The sequence below is a fragment of the Morus notabilis genome, unplaced genomic scaffold, assembly GCF_000414095.1.
Source record: "Morus notabilis unplaced genomic scaffold, ASM41409v2 Scaffold48, whole genome shotgun sequence".
Taxonomy (NCBI): domain Eukaryota; kingdom Viridiplantae; phylum Streptophyta; class Magnoliopsida; order Rosales; family Moraceae; genus Morus; species Morus notabilis.
This window is the reverse complement of record NW_010367947.1, coordinates 264504-284810: the sequence shown is the minus strand read 5'-3', so window position 1 is coordinate 284810 and position 20307 is coordinate 264504. Positions and strand designations below refer to the sequence as shown.

Sequence of the window (20307 nt, the reverse complement as noted above, 5' to 3'; positions counted from 1 at the left end):
CTCGTATTCCGTATGTACATGTTCCTGCGACTCGGATGAGTATTCTTGTTTATATCGCTACGGCTATAAACACTTTCTTTTTCCTATTAACAAAACATCCCCTTTTTCTTCACTCTTCCGGAACCGGTACAGAAATGGGTGCTTTTTTTACGTTGTTGACCTTAGTTACATGCAAGCAAATGGTTTTTGAAAAGCGCTAGAAATCATGGTCAACATTTTTACAGTGCTTCAGCGGGGTTTGACCTTTATTTGGTATACTTAAACTCATGTCGTACAGCCGCAGCAAAGCAGAAATTCTCGTAGATAAGATAAAAATTTTCATTCTGTACATGCCAAATCATGAATTAGTTTATAGGATTTTTTAAATGTCCCTAAAACGATATTTTAACTTTTAAATTTTATTAAAATTAAATCAGATTAAAAAATTTATAAAATAGATAATTACTAATATAAATTTAACAGTTAAAAAAAATAAAATCATCGGCCGTTTCACTTTTCTAGTACTACGGGAGAAACTCCCAAATTAATAATAATATCATTGAAACCAAAGAACTTCTCGATCTCCATCCAGACAGTTATACACTCTCTCACGTCTCAGCTCAGGGGGCCTTTCGTTCGCTTGCTCAACAGTAAAGAAGAAAAACCATGGCAAGTTATTGTGCTCCGTCTTCGTTTTCACCTTTTATTCACAAGTTTACTGGTAGGAACTCCATGGCTATGATGGGTTTGCTCTCTTATGCACGCAAAAGCCCCACGCCCATTTCTCTCACCAGCAAAAGCTTCACTTTCATTTCGCGTTCAACTGCAAGGAAGCCTCTCAAAAAGTCGTTCCAAGGTGATTTCTTCCACCCCAATTTGTTTCAATCATGATTCTCCATTTGGGTCCCATCAATTTTTAATTTTTTTCCTTTTATTGGAAATTTCACTGGGACTTCAATTTCGTGCTCTGAGTTTAGTTTTTCAGTACTGTTGACAGTTAGTTTAGTGTCGAATTCGGCGGTTTTAGTGAATGCTTGTTTAAAATTAAAATACTCAATTGGTTTGTTTTTTGTTTTTGTTTTTTTGTTTCTGTTGGGTTCTCTTTTGATGATAACTGGTTGGGCTTAGTAGGACGGAAGATACTTGAATTGGAAAATAGTAGAAACAAATACGCTTGTAGTTGATTATTAGTATTATTATTATTACTCTTTTGCATGCTTATTATTATTATTTTTTTTTGGAACTATCCAAAAAAGAAGCATATGATATGGGCTTTCAGATTAGTGGCTGCATTTAGAGAAGCAGTTTCCGGGTTTGGTGTTATTTTGAGTTTTAGATTATTTTGGGCACCGTTTTCTGTTCAATACTTAATTTTGATGGTTTTAGTGGGTGCCTAAAAGTCACCAACTGGATATTTCATATCAGAAAAATAGGTCTTATTGGAGGTGGTTTATGTTTTGATGATAAAAATGATTGTTATCATGTATGGTTGAGCTCGATAAATAATCAAGGAAATTCTATACATGGAAGATACTTGGAGTCGAAAATGGTAGAAAAATATATATTTACTTCCCATTTTTCATTTTCTTTAAATAAAAGGGTAGGGAACAAGTTTGGCCACCTTTTAGGAACTGTTGTTAAATGAGAAGCATATGATGTGGGCTTTCAGAGAGACGCAAAATTGAATGTCTTGTGTGCTATTTCTTTTATCAGTGAGATCAGTGGCTGCACCTACAGAAGCGGTTTCTGGGTTCGATGACATGGTTTCTGGGACCAAGCGGAAGTACTACATGTTAGGTGGGAAAGGTGGTGTAGGAAAGACAAGTTGTGCTGCTTCACTTGCTGTGAAGTTTGCAAATAGCGGTCATCCTACTCTAGTGGTTTCCACAGACCCAGCTCATTCTTTGAGTGATTCCTTTGCTCAGGTTTAATGCGTCTTCTTCCCTGTTTTCGATTCATTGAAGTAGTTGTTTAGTTACTTCCTACTTATAGTTCTTGAAAGCTTGAATGTCCTTATGCGTGCTCTAGGATTTGACCGGGGGAACATTAGTGCCAGTTGAAGGACCTGATTCTCCACTTTTTGCTCTCGAGGTATGCCTGCGTTTTCTTCCTGCACAGAAATCTTTGAATCTTCCTGATTTTGGTGCAGTACCTCAAGTGCTTGTATAGATGCTCAATATTGTGATACTATGAATTTTGTGGCTTTGATGATTTTTTAGTTTCATCTACTTAGGAAGTTAAATGTGTAGTTATCCTACAGATAAACCCTGAGAAGGCTAGGGAAGAATTTCGCACGGCAGCTCAGAAAAGTGGCGGAACTGGGGTCAAAGATTTCATGGATGGTATGGGTCTCGGGGTGCTTGCGGAACAGGTAAATTGTTATATGAGGATATTAATTTCTTAATCTGCTTGTTTTATTCCATGTTCAAGCTAATGTTAGTGTGTGTGATTTGTGTTTTCAAACCTCAACAACATTATCTCTGCTTGGCTAATGCCCTAATTGGGATCCTGTTTAGAGATACAAAATAGATAAATAATAATAATAATAGTAAAAAAGTAGTGTGCATGTGAAACTGAATTTTCTCTCTTTTTTCTATTTTTCTTTCTTTTTTTTTTTTTTTTGATTTTTGATCCTAGTAGCGGCCCTTTTATACCAATGAACCAAGGAAGTGTAGGAATGTCAATTGCGTCCCTTGATATGAAATCCTTGCTTCTCTCTAACTTTTCTTGTGTTTTTTGATTGAAAAAGTTAGGAGAGTTAAAACTGGGAGAACTACTAGACACACCTCCTCCGGGTCTGGATGAAGCTATTGCAATTTCAAAGGTATAAAGTATCTCCTTTTTCTTTTTTTTTTGGCTTGCAACACTGGAGATGGCATGTATTTAATTCTTTTTTTCCCCGGCTAATGTTTTATATTCTCTTTCAAGGTGATACAATTTCTTGAGTCACAAGAGTATATCATGTTTACCCGCATAGTTTTTGATACTGCACCTACAGTAAGTATTTAAATACCGACAATGTGGTTTGTCACTTGGACTTTCAAGTTGTTTGTTGTTTGATGGCTTGCTCATAACAGGGTCACACTTTGCGGCTTTTATCCTTGCCAGATTTCTTAGATCGTTCAATAGGCAAGATCTTGAAGGTTGGAATGTCAATTCTTTTCATTTTCGCTTTGCAATATCTAAACTGACGTATTTATGTCTTACTAATGTAAATGAGTGCTTTTTGGCAATTTCATTTCATTGGCATTTATCTTTCATTGACGATGTGTATTATAGCTCAAACAAAAAATATCTTCAGCCACCTCAGCCATTAAGTCTGTTTTTGGGCAAGAAGAAACCCGGCAGGATGCGGTAAGCTTGATGTCGTTTGAGCTGCTATTTTGTTGTATTTTACGGGAGATTTGGATCAATCTGAGTTTAATCGACAATGCAGGCTGATAAACTAGAGCGACTAAGGGAGAGGATGATTAAAGTGCGTGAGCTCTTTCGGGACACTGATTCAACGGAGTTTGTTATTGTAACGATCCCCACGGTAATACCTCTAGAAATGTGTCCTGTTTTTTGTATTATTTTCTTGCTTACTTCATCCATTTTGAGATGTGATTCATTATCTATAATGCATAACTTAGTCCCTTGACAACATCGACCTGGTAGAGTTTTTATATGCCTTCTCCTCTTCCCTTTTTGTGTGCTTACCAAAAAGAATTCTGTGCCAAACAGTTTGTTTTCTCCTTAATTTCTCATTGAGATCTTCAATTTTTTTATCGAAAGGTGATGGCGGTTAGTGAGTCCTCTAGGCTGCATGCCTCTTTGAAGAAGGAAAATGTTCCGGTAAAAAGGTTGATTGTTAATCAGATTCTTCCACCGTCTGCCACAGATTGCAAGTTCTGTGCAATTAAACGGAAGGTACTGCTACATTTCTCTCTTTTGAAGAAAACTTTTGGTATTTTTCTTCCCACTTGTTATGAATTTTCATAGTACCAAGTTAGATCTGCTAATGAATTAAACCACTTGAATGCAAGAAATGCCCCCAAAATGAACCCTGCCCAATATACTACATTTAGACATCTGGTTCTTGTTGTTTGAACTTAAAAGTTCGGAGGCTCCTATGGTACAACCAGTCAAATCTGGTCTTTACCATGCAACAGTTTTTCAGGTATTTAACGACGGTAAAAGATTTTCTGGACCTTCAAAATTTTTTATTGTTGGGTCTCACCCTATAATAGAAGCTCAAATTTCAATGGCTAATTCAATGTGTAATAAATTGCTTGTCCAGTATAACGAAAAAAGGCTTGTCGTGCTGTAGTTTTGGCTAAAAGGTTGTCTCTGTATCTTATTATGTTTACTGTTGAGGTAAGAAACAACTAAGCATCAATTGCTTCTTCTGTCCTTGAACGATTCCAGGATCAAATGCGTGCTCTCGATATGATCCGGAGCGATCCAGAGCTCTCCAACTTGACGTTGATCCAGGCACCACTAGTTGATGTAGAGATCAGGGGTGTTCCTGCTCTTAGATTTTTGGGCGACATTATCTGGAAATAACTATATCCACATTATAATCTTTACCTTTTTACTTTTTGCATCCTTAAAGAGAAAGGGTATAAAAGATCACTTCCCGGAACAATTAGCAGATCCATGGTAATTGTATGGTTTAGCTAACATGAGCTGAGTTCATTCGGTTCTTCATGTGTATGTATTTTACAGAAAACAGAAAAATAAAGATCTCAAGCTATTCTTTTTATTCAACAAGAACTACATCTCACTCAAACTTCTTTCCTCTTTTGTAATGATTTTAACAATCGGACTCGGGTAAATGTTCGATTTTTGATGCTAGTGGGTATCTAACCAATCATGTGATACACATCACTTAATAAACACAAACATTAAAGCATAGAAAAGTCAGCATTTCAAATTTTTAATATTGTGATATAATGCGACCGGTTCGACACCATTTGAGACACCGAAATTTAACAGAGAATCTAACTCTTCTCTTTAAGAATTGTATTATGGGGATTTATGTTTTAGACGTTTAGGTTCTCTCTATAATAGTTAATTTTTTGTACTTCGGAATAAAATAAAATACAAATACGACGGAATTTGATAAAAATATGATCGTTGTTTGTATAGTTCTGTTAATGTTATTGATAACAAGTGAAGAAATTGTTTTCTTCCACCCTCTTGTTCCTTAACCTACTAAACCACCAATATATGGAATCCCAGTGGATGGCAGCCACAAATGTCCCTGAATAAACTGAGCCACTGTGAACTCATTAGCCATTGATGAGTTGGTGATTACATGAAAACCTGGCCACTTGACCCTCCCACCAAGCACTGAACCAGGTCCTTGATTCCTATACTCTGCATAAAAAAGAGTATCAAGTCCATAACTCCCATTCCACTCAAGCCAGCCCTGAGGTGCCACAACATTGCTCATGAAAGATTTCATAAATATTGTGCGCGAGAACATCCCCCACGGCCGACCGAGGTAAGTAGGCATGTTCAAAGAAGGCGCCAAATCTCCGTGTGCCAGAATGTGGCAAAATTGGAAGGAGAAGCCAGAGACGTCGGCTGAGGAGTTTCGACCATTGGCAGTGATGACATTCTTCTTCCCGACGTCGTTTCTTCTTGCGAAAATTAGGCAGTTCTGGAAGACGGCCTTTCCGCGGCCAAAGACAGAGTCCACAGTGCCCGTGATCTCACATTTTTTGTAGAATTGGCGGTTGTTGTGGGCGTAAAGAGAGTCTTGGTAGCCGCTTATCTTGCACCGGTAGAAAGCAGAGCGATCGGCGCTGGACCGGAGTGCAACAGCTTGGTACTTGCTTGGTCCGGCCGTGTTTTCGAATCCCATGTTCATTGCCACGAATCCTTGGCCGTTCACAGCTGCAAAATTTGCAAAGGAAAAAAACAATGCTTGTTGGAGCAGTGGTAACATTGCACAGCTCAGGATATTTAACAAAATTTTAGAGGAGAAAAAACTCAATAGTTCACATATCTGTGAAACAGCTTAAGAGGAGAAATACTCAAATTCTTTCAGTGGGGACATTAAACAAAGAAACACAAGTGTAGGTTTTCTATTAGATATTAAATGTTGTTTTGTGTAACGACGTGTTACAGTTTCTCTTAATATTTCGGAACATAATTGAAATTATTATTTTTTAAAGTACATATAGAAATTAACAAGCACTGTAAAATTTTAATGTAGACACGAGTCCTAAGTTAAATATATGTGTAGATTCGCCCCTGATTCAAACGCAGTAAATTAGTAATATTTTTTTTTCTGTTAAAATAGTGAATTAGAGTCTGTTTAGAATGTATATTCAAATCGTAATTCTTAATTTGGACGTTTGAAATTCAAATTGTTTGTGAGAAAAAAACGCTATAATAAAATAATGATTTGAGTTTAAGTATACGAAACAAAGTGGCTCTTAATAATTCAGTTGTACTAAATGTTATTAAGATACTTTCAAAACCAAAAGAAAAAGAAAATGTACATATACTTGAAAGTGTTACGTACCAAATGTTGCAGTATGATACGTATCCCAGCCGTCGGAGAAGCTCCGGTTGCCGGAGACAACGGTGAGGTGCATACCTTCTCCGATCATCGCCAAGTTCCACTTCTGTGCATCCACATTCACGTACTCTCTATAAACTCCTCTCTTAACAAATATAACATAACGTTCTTGGCAATAATTTGGTGCTGCCAAAACTGCTTCCATTATTGTCCTGAAACTCCCGGTACCGTCTTGCGAAACGGTGACGTTTGGAGATGAATAACGCCTAGAGGCGTTTAAAATGTTCCAATGTTTAGAATCGCCATTAGTATTAGTTACGATTTGTTGTCGTACTTGGACCATGTTTAAGAGGTTATTGAGATATTGCGTCACTTGGTTCAGATCATTCTTTGTCGTAGATACGTCGACGACAATGTTTTTGGTGTCGTTTAAGCCTTCCATGCACGTGGCTTGGTTTGCAGTGGCAGCACTTAACCATGTCGTTAAATCAGAAATGACGTCTCCTGTTCCAAAGTATTGTCTATAACCTTTATATGCAAATTATGGATCTTTGAGTTTATATAGCTTTAAATTAATTCATAGATCTAACAACATTCCCCCACCAAAAAAAAAAAAAAAAAGATTTGACAACGTTCAATTTCATTTTAATTAATCTAGGATAAATGTGGTTATCTATACATATATTTGTTTTTTCCCCCTTTTATAGATGCAAATCGTTGACTGATACGTCATCCATACGCTAGTCAAATTTTTTTTTTTTTTTTTGGTTAAGTTAGTGGCTTTTTGTAAATAAATAGTTAACATACTAACTTTTTGTAAATAAATAGTTAACATGTCAATCAAGATTGCCTAAAGAGAGGAGAGAGAGGAAAAAAAAAACAAATAAGTTTGACATGGTATCCGTGTTTAGATTTATATGTTACATAATTTGAGTATGACCAAACACTGGGAAAAAAAAAAAAGAAAAAACACAGGAAAAAAAAATCCACCATAATACACAGAAATTGATATGACCCCAAAAATGTGTATAAACAGTACAAACCTTGAGGATTATGGATGATAGAGAGGGACCAATTCAAGAGTTGAGTAGTTGAACATAGCAATTCCATACAGCTGTCTGAAAAGTCATTAGAATGGTAAAAACAATCTTTAATGTGGAGATAAGACATTTTAGTAGAGGTCATATTTTGAAATATATTGATGGTTGACTCCAATAAGTTCTTGAAAATAGGCAAAGGAACTTTTAAGAACTCTGATAGTACATCACTACTTGTGGGTTGTGGGCTCATGGAAAGAAAGCAGAAGAAAATGTAAATTAAGAGGATGAATATAGAAGACAACTTCTTTGATGAATCCATGATAGTTGTGTAAGGCATAAGGTATAATTTGTATGTACTTTCAGGACAATTTTGGTGAAAGATGATTTTCAATTCTTGCTTCATAATAAATCTGGAATCCATTTTCTTATGTAGATTTTCTTTCTAATTACTGAGTTGCATAAAAGTTGTTGTTATCTTCACATTATTTGCAGTTTTTGTGTCTTTTTGGTGTGAAATTTATTTGTAATCTTCTTTTGAGTATTTTTTTTACCACATATGATGGTGACACTCATGAATAATATGCAATGTTGTCAATGCTTACCATACATTGACATTTACAGAATCATGTTAGAGTTTGACTTACATTTAACAATAGTTACGTTCTTTCCATTTTAACTCATTAGAGTATTTGCGGCCGCATACTATCATACAATACGACGCATAATCAAACCCGTGCCTTCTAAAAACCAAGCCCCTAGCCTGCTCTACCCCATGTCGTTTTACCTAGTCGTTTGATCTAGCGAATATTGGCCAGGCACAAAGTACATTATATGATGAGAACTCTTAAGAAAGAATTTCCAAACTTGAGGAAGAATAAGAGAGGAAATACTAATACCTTGAACAAAATTGAAGGTTTAAAGTAAATGAATATCACATAAACAAAATGAATATCACTACAACTTCAAATTTTTGTCAATACAATCAAACGAATATATCTCATTCTATATTATTGACTTCCTCTTCACGAGTTCAATTTCACATAAGCAATTGTTCGGAGATAGCCTACACATAAAAATCACACACCCTTTTTCACTATAAATGAATAAAAAAATCCACGTAAAAAGAACTTTTGGATACAACCTATATGAATTGCTATAATTGGGTTGCTCTTGCTAAATATATGAATTCTGAAACAATGGATAAATAATCTATATATCTTTCAGTCAAAAACAGAAAAAAAAAAAAAAAAAGACTTCCATCTCCGTCTTTTTGTTTGTCAGTGTTAGTAGGTATGTCAAATCCACCAATTCTTGAGTCTTACTGCTCTCATCATGACGAGAATATCTCTCTCTCAACATGTTTGAGGAATTATAAGCTCCTCAGTGTTGAAACTTCCTGTTTGGTAGTTATGGTATATAGATAGACTGGCAAAGAGGAGGATTGTCATCTGGTTTCACTTCCTTTGGAAAGTTACCATACAGAAGAATGCTGTTGCGCGGCTAATAATACCGATGAGGATGAGTACCAATATACAAAGAGTCCAATCATGGAGACTATAGCCGCTCTTCAGAAGGGAACCACAGCGAGTTATCAGCCATATTCCATAGTACCTGTCACAAAAGCAAATTACTCCGCATTAGCGCCATTCGTGCAGGTCCAAAATTTGCCTCAAGTATAGTATCAAGTAATTACTTTGTGTTGAGCAAAGGGTACTTATGGCATACCTTTCTGCGTTTGCGACCACAAAAGCTTCTAAAGCCCATCTGGGGTAGCAGAAATTAGCTAAATTCTTTATCATTTTGCTATTATCCGTCCGTGTTGCAATGAGAGTTAAGACAACAGCGAGAAGCACTGACCACTGTACAAAGAGTAAATTTCAGTAGGAATATAGGATGATATGTGAAAACTCATATAGATAGATCATTTATTCCTTATTTATTTTCTTTTTCTTTCTGTTGGGTTTCTTACCAGCTGAGCAGCACCTTGTTCAAAGAGGATGGCTAATGCATAGGCTATACCAGTCACACAGTAAACAAGGCAGAGCAGAACAACGTAATTATCTGCGAAGGAAGATCTTGGATTGGTGAGGAAATAGAACATTGAGAGATACACCAGAGGTTTGACCAATGTGTTGAAATGGTCTATTGTGTCCTTAGCAAGAAAATAAGCCAAGCTGCTCATGCCAGAAGAACTTTCTCTCCAGTAGTGTAACTTGTCGAGCGAAAATGATCTTAAAGCCGCAATTTTGCATAGAAGAGCTGATTACCAGAGGAAAAAAAAAGTGAGGAAGTTCTGTTTGTGCATGGTTTTATATTCTCGAGTACCAATGTCAAGAAAAAACTGTCTTCCTATGTTTCTATTAGTATTTAGGCAACAGACTAGAGATTATTTTTAAAAAGAAAAAAATGAAGAGAAAATGAGAACTTTTCCTACTTACAAACTGCAATAATGGTGTAAGTATAACCAGCTGCACCAAAATTTTCATCGTTCACTTTAGAAAGGGATCCTAAGCAAGCTCCAGCAAGCAGTAAAATCAAATAATCAACAGCTTGTATTTTAGCTTCTCGTAGTCTTTGCTTACCAACCCTGCCGTGTCATTCAAAAGAGAAGATCAAATATGGCATATCTCTATGCATACAAAAAGTGGTACAGGATTTTCTTTTCTTCAATTTATTATTCAAATGTCTACTCTTTAATGTAACGTTTTGTATTGCAGTCACGAGACAAACTTTAACTTGGGAAAGACAAATGAATGGCAAGAACAAAGCAAAACATGAAAAAGATCTTCTTACCTTCCAAGAAAGTATCTATATTGTTGAAATACACCTGGAGTTTTCCGTTTAGATAAATCTTTAGAACTCAAAAAGTTGAGCCGTATCTTATCCCGCTGAAGTTCGACGTTATTTTTCATATCTTGCCACAACTCTCCAGCAAAAGATTGTTCCTCAACACCAGTAGCATCTGTAGTTGTTTCATTAACTAATTCCACAGCCATTGAGGATGATGCAATTTCCTGTGCATACCGCCTCATTTCAGGGGGAATTTCGTACCCCTTGTGAAGCATCCATCTGAAAGGAAGCTCCTTATAGTTCGCTTTTGCGACTTTACCGGGATCCACGATACCCTCTAAAATGTCAATAAAGTAGTCTGGGGGGTTCACACGCTCAGGGATGTTGATCCCAAGGCCTGCAAAGTAGTCTTCTACTTTCTTCACTGGTCCGTGATACACGGTTAGACCACCCTTTGCCAGGAGGATTAAATCGTCGAACATCTTGAACAAGGCATAGCTGAAGTGCAAAATTTCTTAAATTATCAAATTAAAAGGAAAGTAAATGAAACCAAAAATGCTGAAAAAACACTTGAGAATCTTTGATCTAGGTCATAGTTCCTCACAATACACTAGTTAAGCCTGCTTTATCATCTGAAGATTAAACAACAAGTAACAATATTGATGGTATGGATACAACATATCATGCTATCTATCATGCTATCGGTTTCATGAAACTGAGCTCAACCTCAGAACCCGCTACCATGGCACATTAAATCTTTTATATAACATTGGTACTTTCCTTAGTATGCTGACTGGCCTTTTTTTTTTCTTTTTTTTTCGTTCTTTTACCCATTAATTTATTTGTGTTGTTTAGTCAGTTGCAAAGTGAAACAAAAGAGAACCCATCCAACCCCCAAGGTCACCATCGACGCTTATGATTCTATAGCACTCTTCCTAAGTGTAGTTATACAATGGGGAAAGAGATATTGACAATGAATTTTGGAATATAAAGACTTTGAAGCTACCTTGGTTGGTGAACCACCATGCAGATGTTTACCCCTTCAAGAGCTTCACGTCTAAGTGCTCGAAGAAGTTGCTGGGAAGATGCACTGTCCAAACCAGATGTAGGTTCATCCAAGATCAAAAGTGAAGGTTCCATAACCATCTCTAATCCCACATTAACTCGTTTCCTCTGGCCGCCAGATATTCCTCGCTTCTCTACAGTTCCAACCAGAGAATTGCGCACCGTCTGAAGTCCCAATGACTCGATGACTCTTTCAACAACCAGAACTCTATCTGGTTTCAGCAAGTCCACTGACAGTCTTCAAAAAACACGTCCATTTTTAGGTCATTGCAGAATCGCTAACACATTTGGGCCGTAAACATGAGGGAAACGAACATGCAAGCAAATAATGTTCAATTTAAGTTCTTACTTGTACCCATATTTCTTACTACCACTAAAATCTTCCTTATATTTCTTGCTCTCCTTTCTAATGAATCTTTGTGCGTTGTAGTTTCACATCCAAAAAGCTACAAGAAGAGCTACTTCAAGCTTTTTCATGACCATCTAATTCAATCACGACTGACCATCCTTTTACACTAGTAGCAGTGTCAAAATAATGCACCCATGACTGACCCACATATAACATTGTAATGGTTACTTAGTCGTGAATATTGCATACTATTTCCTTGACAGCAGTTTGGGTTTCAAATTTCCAATAGCAAAGATAAGATGAACATAGTTTGAGTAGTAGTTATATATATGTACCTATGTATTACATATGTATGCACGCACACACACACAACTGTTAAATTTGCAAAGAGCTCACTGTGCTGTAACGTACCTGCACTTTGCACTGAACCAGAGATTCTCTTCCACAGTCAAGTTTCCATGCACAATATCATCTTGAGGCACAAAACCTATGATCTTCTTGTAAGAGTGGATCGATTCATGCTTTCCATTTATTAAAATTGAACCAGTCACATTGCATCCGATAGCTTTTCCAGCTATAGCAGATAGTAATGTTGTTTTACCAGCACCTGATGGGCCCATGACAGACGTAATACGACCAGGCTTGATATTACCAGTAACACATCTTAATAGGTGCTTTTTTTTGGCTTTCAAAGTAAGGGTCAGGTCTTTGAAAGAAATCTCGATCAGGGGCCGCTTCCTGATTCGATTATCAGTAGCCATTTTGATTACTCCGGAGAAGGTCAGATCCTTATACTCTTGCTGCTGAGCTTTCTCTTTCTCAAGTTGAGCATATGCATACTTGAAAATTTGGCTGTGTGTGCTAATTTGTTTTCCCTTAGGCAGGTTCATCGCACTGTTATCTGAAGTATCAAAATTGAAACCTTCAAAATGATCTAGGTCTTTTTCAATCTCATGTATGGTCCGCATGAGGTCACTAGCTTCCTTTTTATTTCCTTCTGATTCCACAGATGAAGACATAGATATACCAACAGAAGCGGTTGGATGTGAAGGTGATACATCATCTTCTGCTTCAGGTTTAGCAAGTTTCTCGAAACTTGTGACATCTCTTTTACGAGAAAATGTGCGAGACAATTGAGCTTGCAATCCACTCGCGCGCTTCTTAACAGCATCTTTTGCAGATTTCCACCTCTGCTGTGCTTTGGCAGTATCCCTAGCACTTCGGGCTGCTGCTTCTCTGGATTTAGCTTGTCTCCTTTCCCTAGTGTTCAGAACTTGGTCAGAACAGTTGTAAATAATGAGTAGTAGAGTACCCAAAGCAGCCTGCATCAGCAATTGAAGAGCATAAATTTCATTTTACTTTGCCCTTTATCAATTGTACTTTGATAAGGAGCAAAAAAGCGTACTCATTATAAAATAGAGTGAAAAGTGGAATTAAAACTTCCTAACTTGACGCAAAATTCTTATTATCTCTTATAATCAAGCACTTTACTCATGGTTAGCACAATGTTCTCACATGAAAAATCTGTGTTGTGTGACAATGGAGTCTGTGTAAAACAAATACCAAGATTTTTGTTTCTAAAGTAGATGCAACAAACTTACTATTAGCAATATCCCATATGCTTGTATGTCCTGACTTGCTGTGTTTGGATTACAGGAAGCCAACTTGAAGCAACCTGCAACATCACTAAAGGAAGGTCAAGAACTCGACAAACCAGAACTTGAAGGTCAAATTCCAAGTATATGGCTAGTGGGATGTGATTGTAATTTGTAAATGTATCATTGTTTGTATGATCAATACTCACGTTTCTCAGATGTGGAACCCTTCCTGCAATAATGTCTGCATCGCATGGGAAAAAGAAGATTTAGCGTTAGAAGATACGTAGAAAGGTGGTAGAACATGAAGCTTAGACAATTGTCCTAGATATACAGAGTAACTTTTGAAAAAAATAATGTAAAATTGTGACGATACTCCAACTAATGGAACAAATTTATTTAACAAAGGGTGCAGAGAGAAGTCAGTACCCACTACTGCAATTGATTTTCTCGGTGGTGGTCGGACAATATGATCCTTCTGAACAAAACACCTCACTACTACTCCCGACATCCGCCCAAATATTAGCTCCCCCACAAGTATGGTTTGGTCGTCCTTGAGGTAGTTGGTAATGATATCTGCAAGAAATTTATCAATGCAGCATTTTCAACGAACCGGTTCATGAAAAAGCATTAAAGAAGAAAGCAAAAAAGATGATTCAGATAATGCTAGAGTCTTAACTTACGGTTCACATACACCGGTCGTTTTGTTGAGTCTCGCGAGGGGACAATAAGAACCCAATGGGCAAGCTTCAAGAACATGACATTAGTCAGCTTCAGAAACACTTTTGACCAAGCTAAAAACAAGTACATTAAAACATAAACTAACGTGGCATAAAGCAATGCAAGGAAATACTTACGAATCATGCATGTAAGACCATGAGGACAGAAAAAGCCCTCACAACAAGTCTTGCAGTCAAGAGTTCGCGCGGGAATTTCCTTCGAATTACTTAGGTCAACTTCCTCATTGGGGTCGATACTACAGGCCCATCCTGGCTCACAACCAGAAAGCCAAGAGCTCAAATTACAATTCCTGTTGGGTCTTAAATAGTTGGCACTCTTAGCTCCACCAAACAGACTCTTGAAGTAGAACCTTGCTTCTGCCACTGTACACAAACGCCTTGAAATATCGCCTATCAAGCCGAAAATACCATTGTAAGACAAACATCATGAACAAAGCAATTCGATACCAATAAAAGATGAAAAAGGGTAAGATCTTTATTCTAGCTCATTTTCCCTTTGGCCGGAAAAAAGAGGAAAAAAAAAACTATGACTGAGATTATTTCACCTCTTAATATTAGCATTTGATTCAAGTTTACAAAGGCACAGTTTCTAACAAGCAAACGGACACATCAAGGTTTGTCTTTTTTTTTTTTTTTTTTTTGGTTGGTTACAACTAATGTATAAATATTGAATATAACATAATTCAAAAAAAAAAAAAATTGAATATAACATTTGAATTTTAAGTGATTTTGTACCATTGGTCTTTTGAATGCAAGAAGACAAGAAATCCAAATTGTTGGAAAAATTAAACGCCCGGTTCCAATCAGCTTCCCTGAAATTCCAAAATCAAAACAAAATGATAAACTCAAAAAAACCAAAACCAAAAATATATAAATAAATAATTTATGGCCAATCTTTGTTCATTTTTTCCTTCCTTTCCTTTCCATTCACTTTCTCAGCAACCAAATAGGATTAAAAAAAAGAAAAAAAAAACTTACGAATCCTTAAAGCAGAAGCTTGACTGGTTTCCAATATCATTCTTCATGAGAGAAGTAGTGAGATTGGTGAGTCGGCCATAGACGAGCTGCGTGACAAAAGGAAGAACCGCAGAGTTATTGAAATCGCTATAGTCATCCACGTTCTGGCACCGGCCGAACCGCACGCATTGTAGCAAACTCAAAAGCACAACAATGGCGACCAAATTTGGAAGCTTGAGAAAGTCATGGCAAGTTTTAGTCACTTTTAGCGTCTGGGAAAATCTCATCTGGGCAAAGCTAGAACTGAAATGGAATGAAGTAAAGGTTTGAGCTTGAAAATGGGTCTGTGGAGATCTGGTAAATGGATTGGCTTCCAGTTTCGCAGAGCATGTGCGTTTGGGGAGCGAGAAAATGAGAGGTCAAACGCGGGAAGAGAGAGAAAATCAGTGTGTGTATGAAGAGAAGAGGAGGAAAATTGTGGGATATGTGTAGTTAAGAAGGAAAGCACGTTGTAACGACTTTGACTTTTAATTTTGCCGGCTAGTGAGTTTCGGACATTGTCTGGTTTTCCTGTCCGTCTCGATAGTCTAAACTGAAAAATGTTTTATAAGATGGTTTCTCTTCTTCTTTTTTTTTTTAATTATAAATCTTTTTTTATTGGCCGGACCAAATGGTTAAGCTTATTTATTAGTGATTTGAAAAAGTTAATTTGTATATTATTACATTTATTAGTATTTGGACTTTATTTGTATTTATTTTATATTGAGAAAATTTTAATTTTTTAAGAAAAGTTTAGGTGCCTTTATCAAACAATGAAAGAATGTAATGAGATTAGAAAAAAAAATAAAATAATAAAATTAAGAGTCATTCATTTTTTTTAAGTGTTTACTTAACTATTAGATAGTGTAATAAGAAACAAACTCATTCTCTTTCTTATGTTTACTAAAATTAGGAATAATAATATTGTGAATATAATCACTAAAATGTCATTTTACACAATTAACAAATCATTGACTATATAGCAATTCATTAAAGGTAGATAAGTAAATTTAACATTTATTCATTTTGATAAGAAAACAATACTAAGGAGGTGTAAGGATTGATATTCTTTTTGTCTCATTCCTTATATTGTATGGGGTCAACTAAATCTTCATTATTGATTTTGTAAGTATACACATTATTAAATAAGAAAGGGATACATTATTAAATGGGAAAGGGAATCACTAATCAATTTTCTCTTTTCCTTTGATACAAAGTAAACATGTCCTAAATTTTATAATTTAGGTAACTTACCCAATTTTATAATTATAACTTATATGTATATGAAGCATGTTAATAGCACTTTTTATTATTGAATTCTCTCCATTTTCTTAGTAAGTGGATGTCGACACTTTCGTCGAACCGTGTAAATTAAATACTTGTTTGATCTTCTCTTTTATTTTTCATTAATTTAATTTTTAATAAAGTTATGTTTTTTTTTTTTTTTTTTTTTTTTAAAAAATTTTTTTTTTTTTTTTTTTTTTTTTTTTTATAGAATTTCTGCAATAAATACTGTCATTTTTTGTTGTTGTTAGTAGGTAATGTTATTTTAACCTTTTAATTAATTTTTCAACAAATCTCTTGATTCGAATCATGGTTCGTGGTTTGCTACAGTATTTTCTCTCAAAAAAATACACGTAAATCGAAAATAATTCTAATCTCATAATTCTAATCTATGAATCAAACGTCCACTTAGTCTAGTGACATCGGAGCTTTGAGTGGGTTAAAATTCGGGAGAGATTACGGGTTTAATCTCGTGTTTATATATATATATATATAAATAAGAAAGAGTTTTATATCGAGTACTATAAATTTTAATGTGGACACATATAGACTAAAATATTAAAAATTTAACTTCACGGTTAAAGTAATAGTAGATACAAATAGTAAAAAGGACAATTTCTATCATAGAAATTCTCCTCTTTTTTTAGAGAATCATGTGGTATTTGTGAAAAAAAAAAATACTCCACTAGAAGCCTACGGTCTTAAACCATCAAATTTTTGTAAAGATGAGATCAATTATTATATGATATGATTATAATGTGATATGAACGTTTATGTATAGGCTACCAACATTCTCCAAATTATAATTTTCTAACATTTTTAAGACAATAATATATTTCACAGTTTGCCGTAAGCTTGACAAGATGGAGGAGGAGAAAAATCTATATCGCTGTCATGGAGGATGGAGCTCATAAATTAGCCCTAAATGAACGGAGAATGCAACCACAAATTTGGGGAAACAATCTCCGTTGCAATCAATCAAATGTCAACATTAAACCAATTTGGTAAGTGATAATCAGGTAAGCATCGAAAGCAAGGAAAGTAATTAGGATATATAATCCTACACTAATTCAACAAGATTCTCCAGCATTAACACAATGACTTTGAGTTTGGTCCCTTTTTTGCCTCTAATAATATGTTGTCAAATTACTTACCTAATGATAGATCTTATTAGATTGATTTTCTTTTATCTATTAAATGAGACTCGTCTGCTTTAATATATATATATATATATATAGACTAGTCTTATGTGAATAGAGGATTATGATTATAAGTTTTTTTTTTTTTTTTGAAATTGTGATTCTCTTTTAATTAAAGCTAATGGTTCTATGTATGACTGACAATTTAGATAGTGACACGACTCGAAATTCACACAAAATTAGCGGGTTCAGGTTTATTATAAATGAGTTTGAGTCATTGATTAGTGTATGAAAATGCACATTAAATACTGCTTTTGATTATATAATATTAAAATATTTAAACTTTAATTAAATAATTTTATTATTTTTATTCAGAATATTTTTCATTGGAATTTGTTTAGTTGTTGCTTGATTATTTACAGATAAAAAGTAATGTAAAAAGTTACACAAAAATAAGCCATGAAAGTCATATTTTTAACCACCCGAGCCAAGCCATCAAGCCGAGCCTTACAAGCCAAAAAGTGGAAGAGCTGCGTCAGCCGTTTGAGCTACCGAGCCAAGCCACGCGTGGGTCCCAATTTGTGATAGCCTGCCCGCAACACTTCCAGCGCGCGTCACTTGCACGGGATTTCCTCAGCATGCGCGTTCCTTCCACGCGGCCATCACCACGCATCCAAGCTTCCCTCTGCGTGGGTCCCGCACGACAGCAGCAGACCTGCTGCCTTCTCCGCGTCCGCCACCTGTCCAACGCGGGTCCTCCACTCTAACCGCGCCAGCACACGCCAACCAATCGGCGTGCGACACGTGGCTCGTTTATCTCATCAATGCCAATCTCGTTTCGACACATGTCACTGAGTGTTGAGTCCGAATTTCTCCTTCCAAATCAGAGTAAATTGGCAGATTTCTTCCCCAAATTTCATATAGATTTCTCCAAATTTATGTGTAATTTTATTTTATTTCCTTTTCTTTTGTAATTTCCTATTTTTATTGTTTGTTTTCTTATTTGACAGACAACCTCTGAACACTATAAATAGAAGGGTTGGCCTAAGGTTTTAAAAAGTTTTTAATATTCAGTTTTCTGTTGTTTTGCTGTCAGTCTTATATTTTCTCTCTAGAACTTGTGAGAATGTTTTGCAAGCTAGGCTAGAGTTCTCTTGGTGAGGTTAGACATGAAATTCTGTTGAGCGACCCAATTTAGAGTTTTGATTCCTTGTGCTGTAAAGTTCAACATCTGAATGAATTAAATCTCATCTATTTTTCTATTACTTTTCAAAATATTGTGTGCCAATTTTTATATAAGTTAAGTCACGCTTTTCTTATATAATTCTGTCGTGCATTGTTTTGTTATTCAAATTATTTTACAAATTGTCTTTTACTACAATATTGTCAAATTGATATATTGTCGATTTTGGATAACTTGTAATAATAATAATTTCAGAGTCAACATAGAGATTTAATTTATTCGATTCTTTTATATTGTGAATCAAAACTTGAATTGGTGAACGAAATATTAGGGATTCTCGACACCTTACCGTTTTTACTATTGAACTTTCTTCATACAAATTTCCTCCTTTTTATTTTATTTACAACAAAAATCTTAAAAACTCGTCTTTTTCTTTAATTCACTTTTCTCTAACGCTCTTATTCTGTTAGTCTTTCTTGTTATTTTGTTATCTCTCTGTGGATACGACCGCCCTTCTGTGCTACAATTGACCGCTTGTGAACATCACTTTTGGGCGTTAATCAGTCATAATCGGGTTAACACAATTAATAAATGATTTGGGTTAGGGTTGACCTCCTAACACGAAGTGATACGAATTGATACTATTAACTATATGTGTCATCTGTAATTTAATGATATGTGATATAACATGAAAGTTTATATAACATATTAAATACAAATAATGTGAACGTTAATATTTGTAGGTAAAATTCATTTATTTTTCTTAAAGAAAAAGATAAATTGACTAATAAACATGTTAAACATGTCTTAACTGTGTTAAATAAGTCATTATTATATTAGTTATTTATTCAATATATTAATTTAAACATGTTATACGGGTTGACACGATTAACACGATTAATAAATGAGTCGTGTTTGGGTTGACATTTTTGACACGTTTAATAAATATGTGTTTGGGTTGATATTTTCTAACACGATTAATAAATGAGTTGACACGAATACTCCCCACTAACACGAATTGCCACCCTTAATATTATGTATCGTGTATATTATATATTATTCGTCCGAGGGAAAGATATATATATATATACACTTGTATAATCGTGTATAAATTGTGTATATTTATACGTAAATCATGTATATTTACATGTAAAGTCATGTATATTTAACATGAAATACAATAAATCAGTCAATATACATATTTTCATGCTATGTGTTCACTAATTGCTATAAAAAAACATGATTTGAGGATTAATATACATTGTCATTTCTTATAACTTAACATACATGATTTATATGTAAATATACACGATTTACATGTTAATATACACGATTGTATAATTATACAAGTGTCATGTAAATATACACAACTTACGTGTGAATATACACAACTTACTATAAATATACACACTTTATACAAAAATGTACAAGTGCCGTTCTGGTCAGGTATTTTCCAAGTGCCTGACCAGAGACCTTGCCTATATATATATATATATATGTATATACTACTAAATTTCTTTCATCGATAAGGATGCATTTTTATTTTCTTATTATTATTTTTTTTGACAAAAAAGATGGAAGCAATTCTATTGAAAGAAGCGGTCAAGTGCCGCCCTTTAAAATACATTATTGT

At 35.1% G+C, this 20307-nt stretch overlaps 3 protein-coding genes across 3 annotated transcripts; 1 reads left to right on the top strand and 2 right to left on the bottom strand.

The window, feature by feature from the left end:
- The first annotated feature begins 548 nt into the window (after positions 1 to 548).
- On the top strand, positions 549 to 4731 carry LOC21396228 (ATPase ARSA1). Its single transcript, XM_010113914.2, has 11 exons — positions 549 to 835; positions 1693 to 1904; positions 2008 to 2070; positions 2240 to 2350; positions 2729 to 2803; positions 2908 to 2976; positions 3057 to 3122; positions 3259 to 3333; positions 3416 to 3514; positions 3754 to 3888; positions 4387 to 4731. Exons 1-11 carry the CDS (start codon positions 646 to 648, stop codon positions 4522 to 4524), a joined length of 1233 nt encoding a protein of 410 aa, XP_010112216.1. The 5' UTR covers positions 549 to 645; the 3' UTR covers positions 4525 to 4731.
- Positions 4732 to 5101: 370 nt separating this feature from the next.
- LOC112094598 (pectinesterase/pectinesterase inhibitor PPE8B-like) lies at positions 5102 to 6836 on the bottom strand. Its single transcript, XM_024175951.1, has 2 exons — positions 6497 to 6836; positions 5102 to 5862 (listed from the first exon to the last, which is right to left on the bottom strand). The coding sequence occupies exons 1-2, from the start codon at positions 6834 to 6836 to the stop codon at positions 5168 to 5170; spliced, it is 1035 nt and encodes a 344-aa protein (XP_024031719.1). The 3' UTR covers positions 5102 to 5167.
- Positions 6837 to 8554: 1718 nt separating this feature from the next.
- On the bottom strand, positions 8555 to 15472 carry LOC21396227 (ABC transporter G family member 24). The gene is made up of 14 exons (XM_024175937.1): positions 15051 to 15472; positions 14808 to 14884; positions 14190 to 14462; positions 14016 to 14079; positions 13762 to 13908; positions 13542 to 13576; positions 13339 to 13412; positions 12149 to 13059; positions 11330 to 11626; positions 10327 to 10821; positions 9972 to 10120; positions 9503 to 9792; positions 9259 to 9392; positions 8555 to 9144 (listed from the first exon to the last, which is right to left on the bottom strand). The coding sequence occupies exons 1-14, from the start codon at positions 15314 to 15316 to the stop codon at positions 8988 to 8990; spliced, it is 3369 nt and encodes a 1122-aa protein (XP_024031705.1). The 5' UTR covers positions 15317 to 15472; the 3' UTR covers positions 8555 to 8987.
- Positions 15473 to 20307: the final 4835 nt, after the last annotated feature.

What these genes read in the sequence shown, in the direction of transcription:
- LOC21396228 (XM_010113914.2), top strand. Translation starts at nt 646, where the DNA reads ATGGCAAGTTATTGTGCTCCGTCTTCGTTTTCACCTTTTATTCACAAG. An exon ending in CTCCACTTTTTGCTCTCGAG is followed by an intron (nt 2,071 to 2,239) that starts GTATGCCTGCGT and finishes GTTATCCTACAG; the next exon opens with ATAAACCCTGAGAAGGCTAG. An exon ending in TCGGGGTGCTTGCGGAACAG is followed by an intron (nt 2,351 to 2,728) that starts GTAAATTGTTAT and finishes TGATTGAAAAAG; the next exon opens with TTAGGAGAGTTAAAACTGGG.
- LOC112094598 (XM_024175951.1), bottom strand. Translation starts at nt 6,836, where the DNA reads ATGGTCCAAGTACGACAACAAATCGTAACTAATACTAATGGCGATTCT. An exon ending in GTATCATACTGCAACATTTG is followed by an intron (nt 5,863 to 6,496) that starts GTACGTAACACT and finishes CAAATTTTGCAG; the next exon opens with CTGTGAACGGCCAAGGATTC.
- LOC21396227 (XM_024175937.1), bottom strand. Translation starts at nt 15,316, where the DNA reads ATGAGATTTTCCCAGACGCTAAAAGTGACTAAAACTTGCCATGACTTT. An exon ending in CATATGGGATATTGCTAATA is followed by an intron (nt 13,060 to 13,338) that starts GTAAGTTTGTTG and finishes TTGCTGATGCAG; the next exon opens with GCTGCTTTGGGTACTCTACT. An exon ending in GTGGTCGCAAACGCAGAAAG is followed by an intron (nt 9,145 to 9,258) that starts GTATGCCATAAG and finishes CTTTTGTGACAG; the next exon opens with GTACTATGGAATATGGCTGA.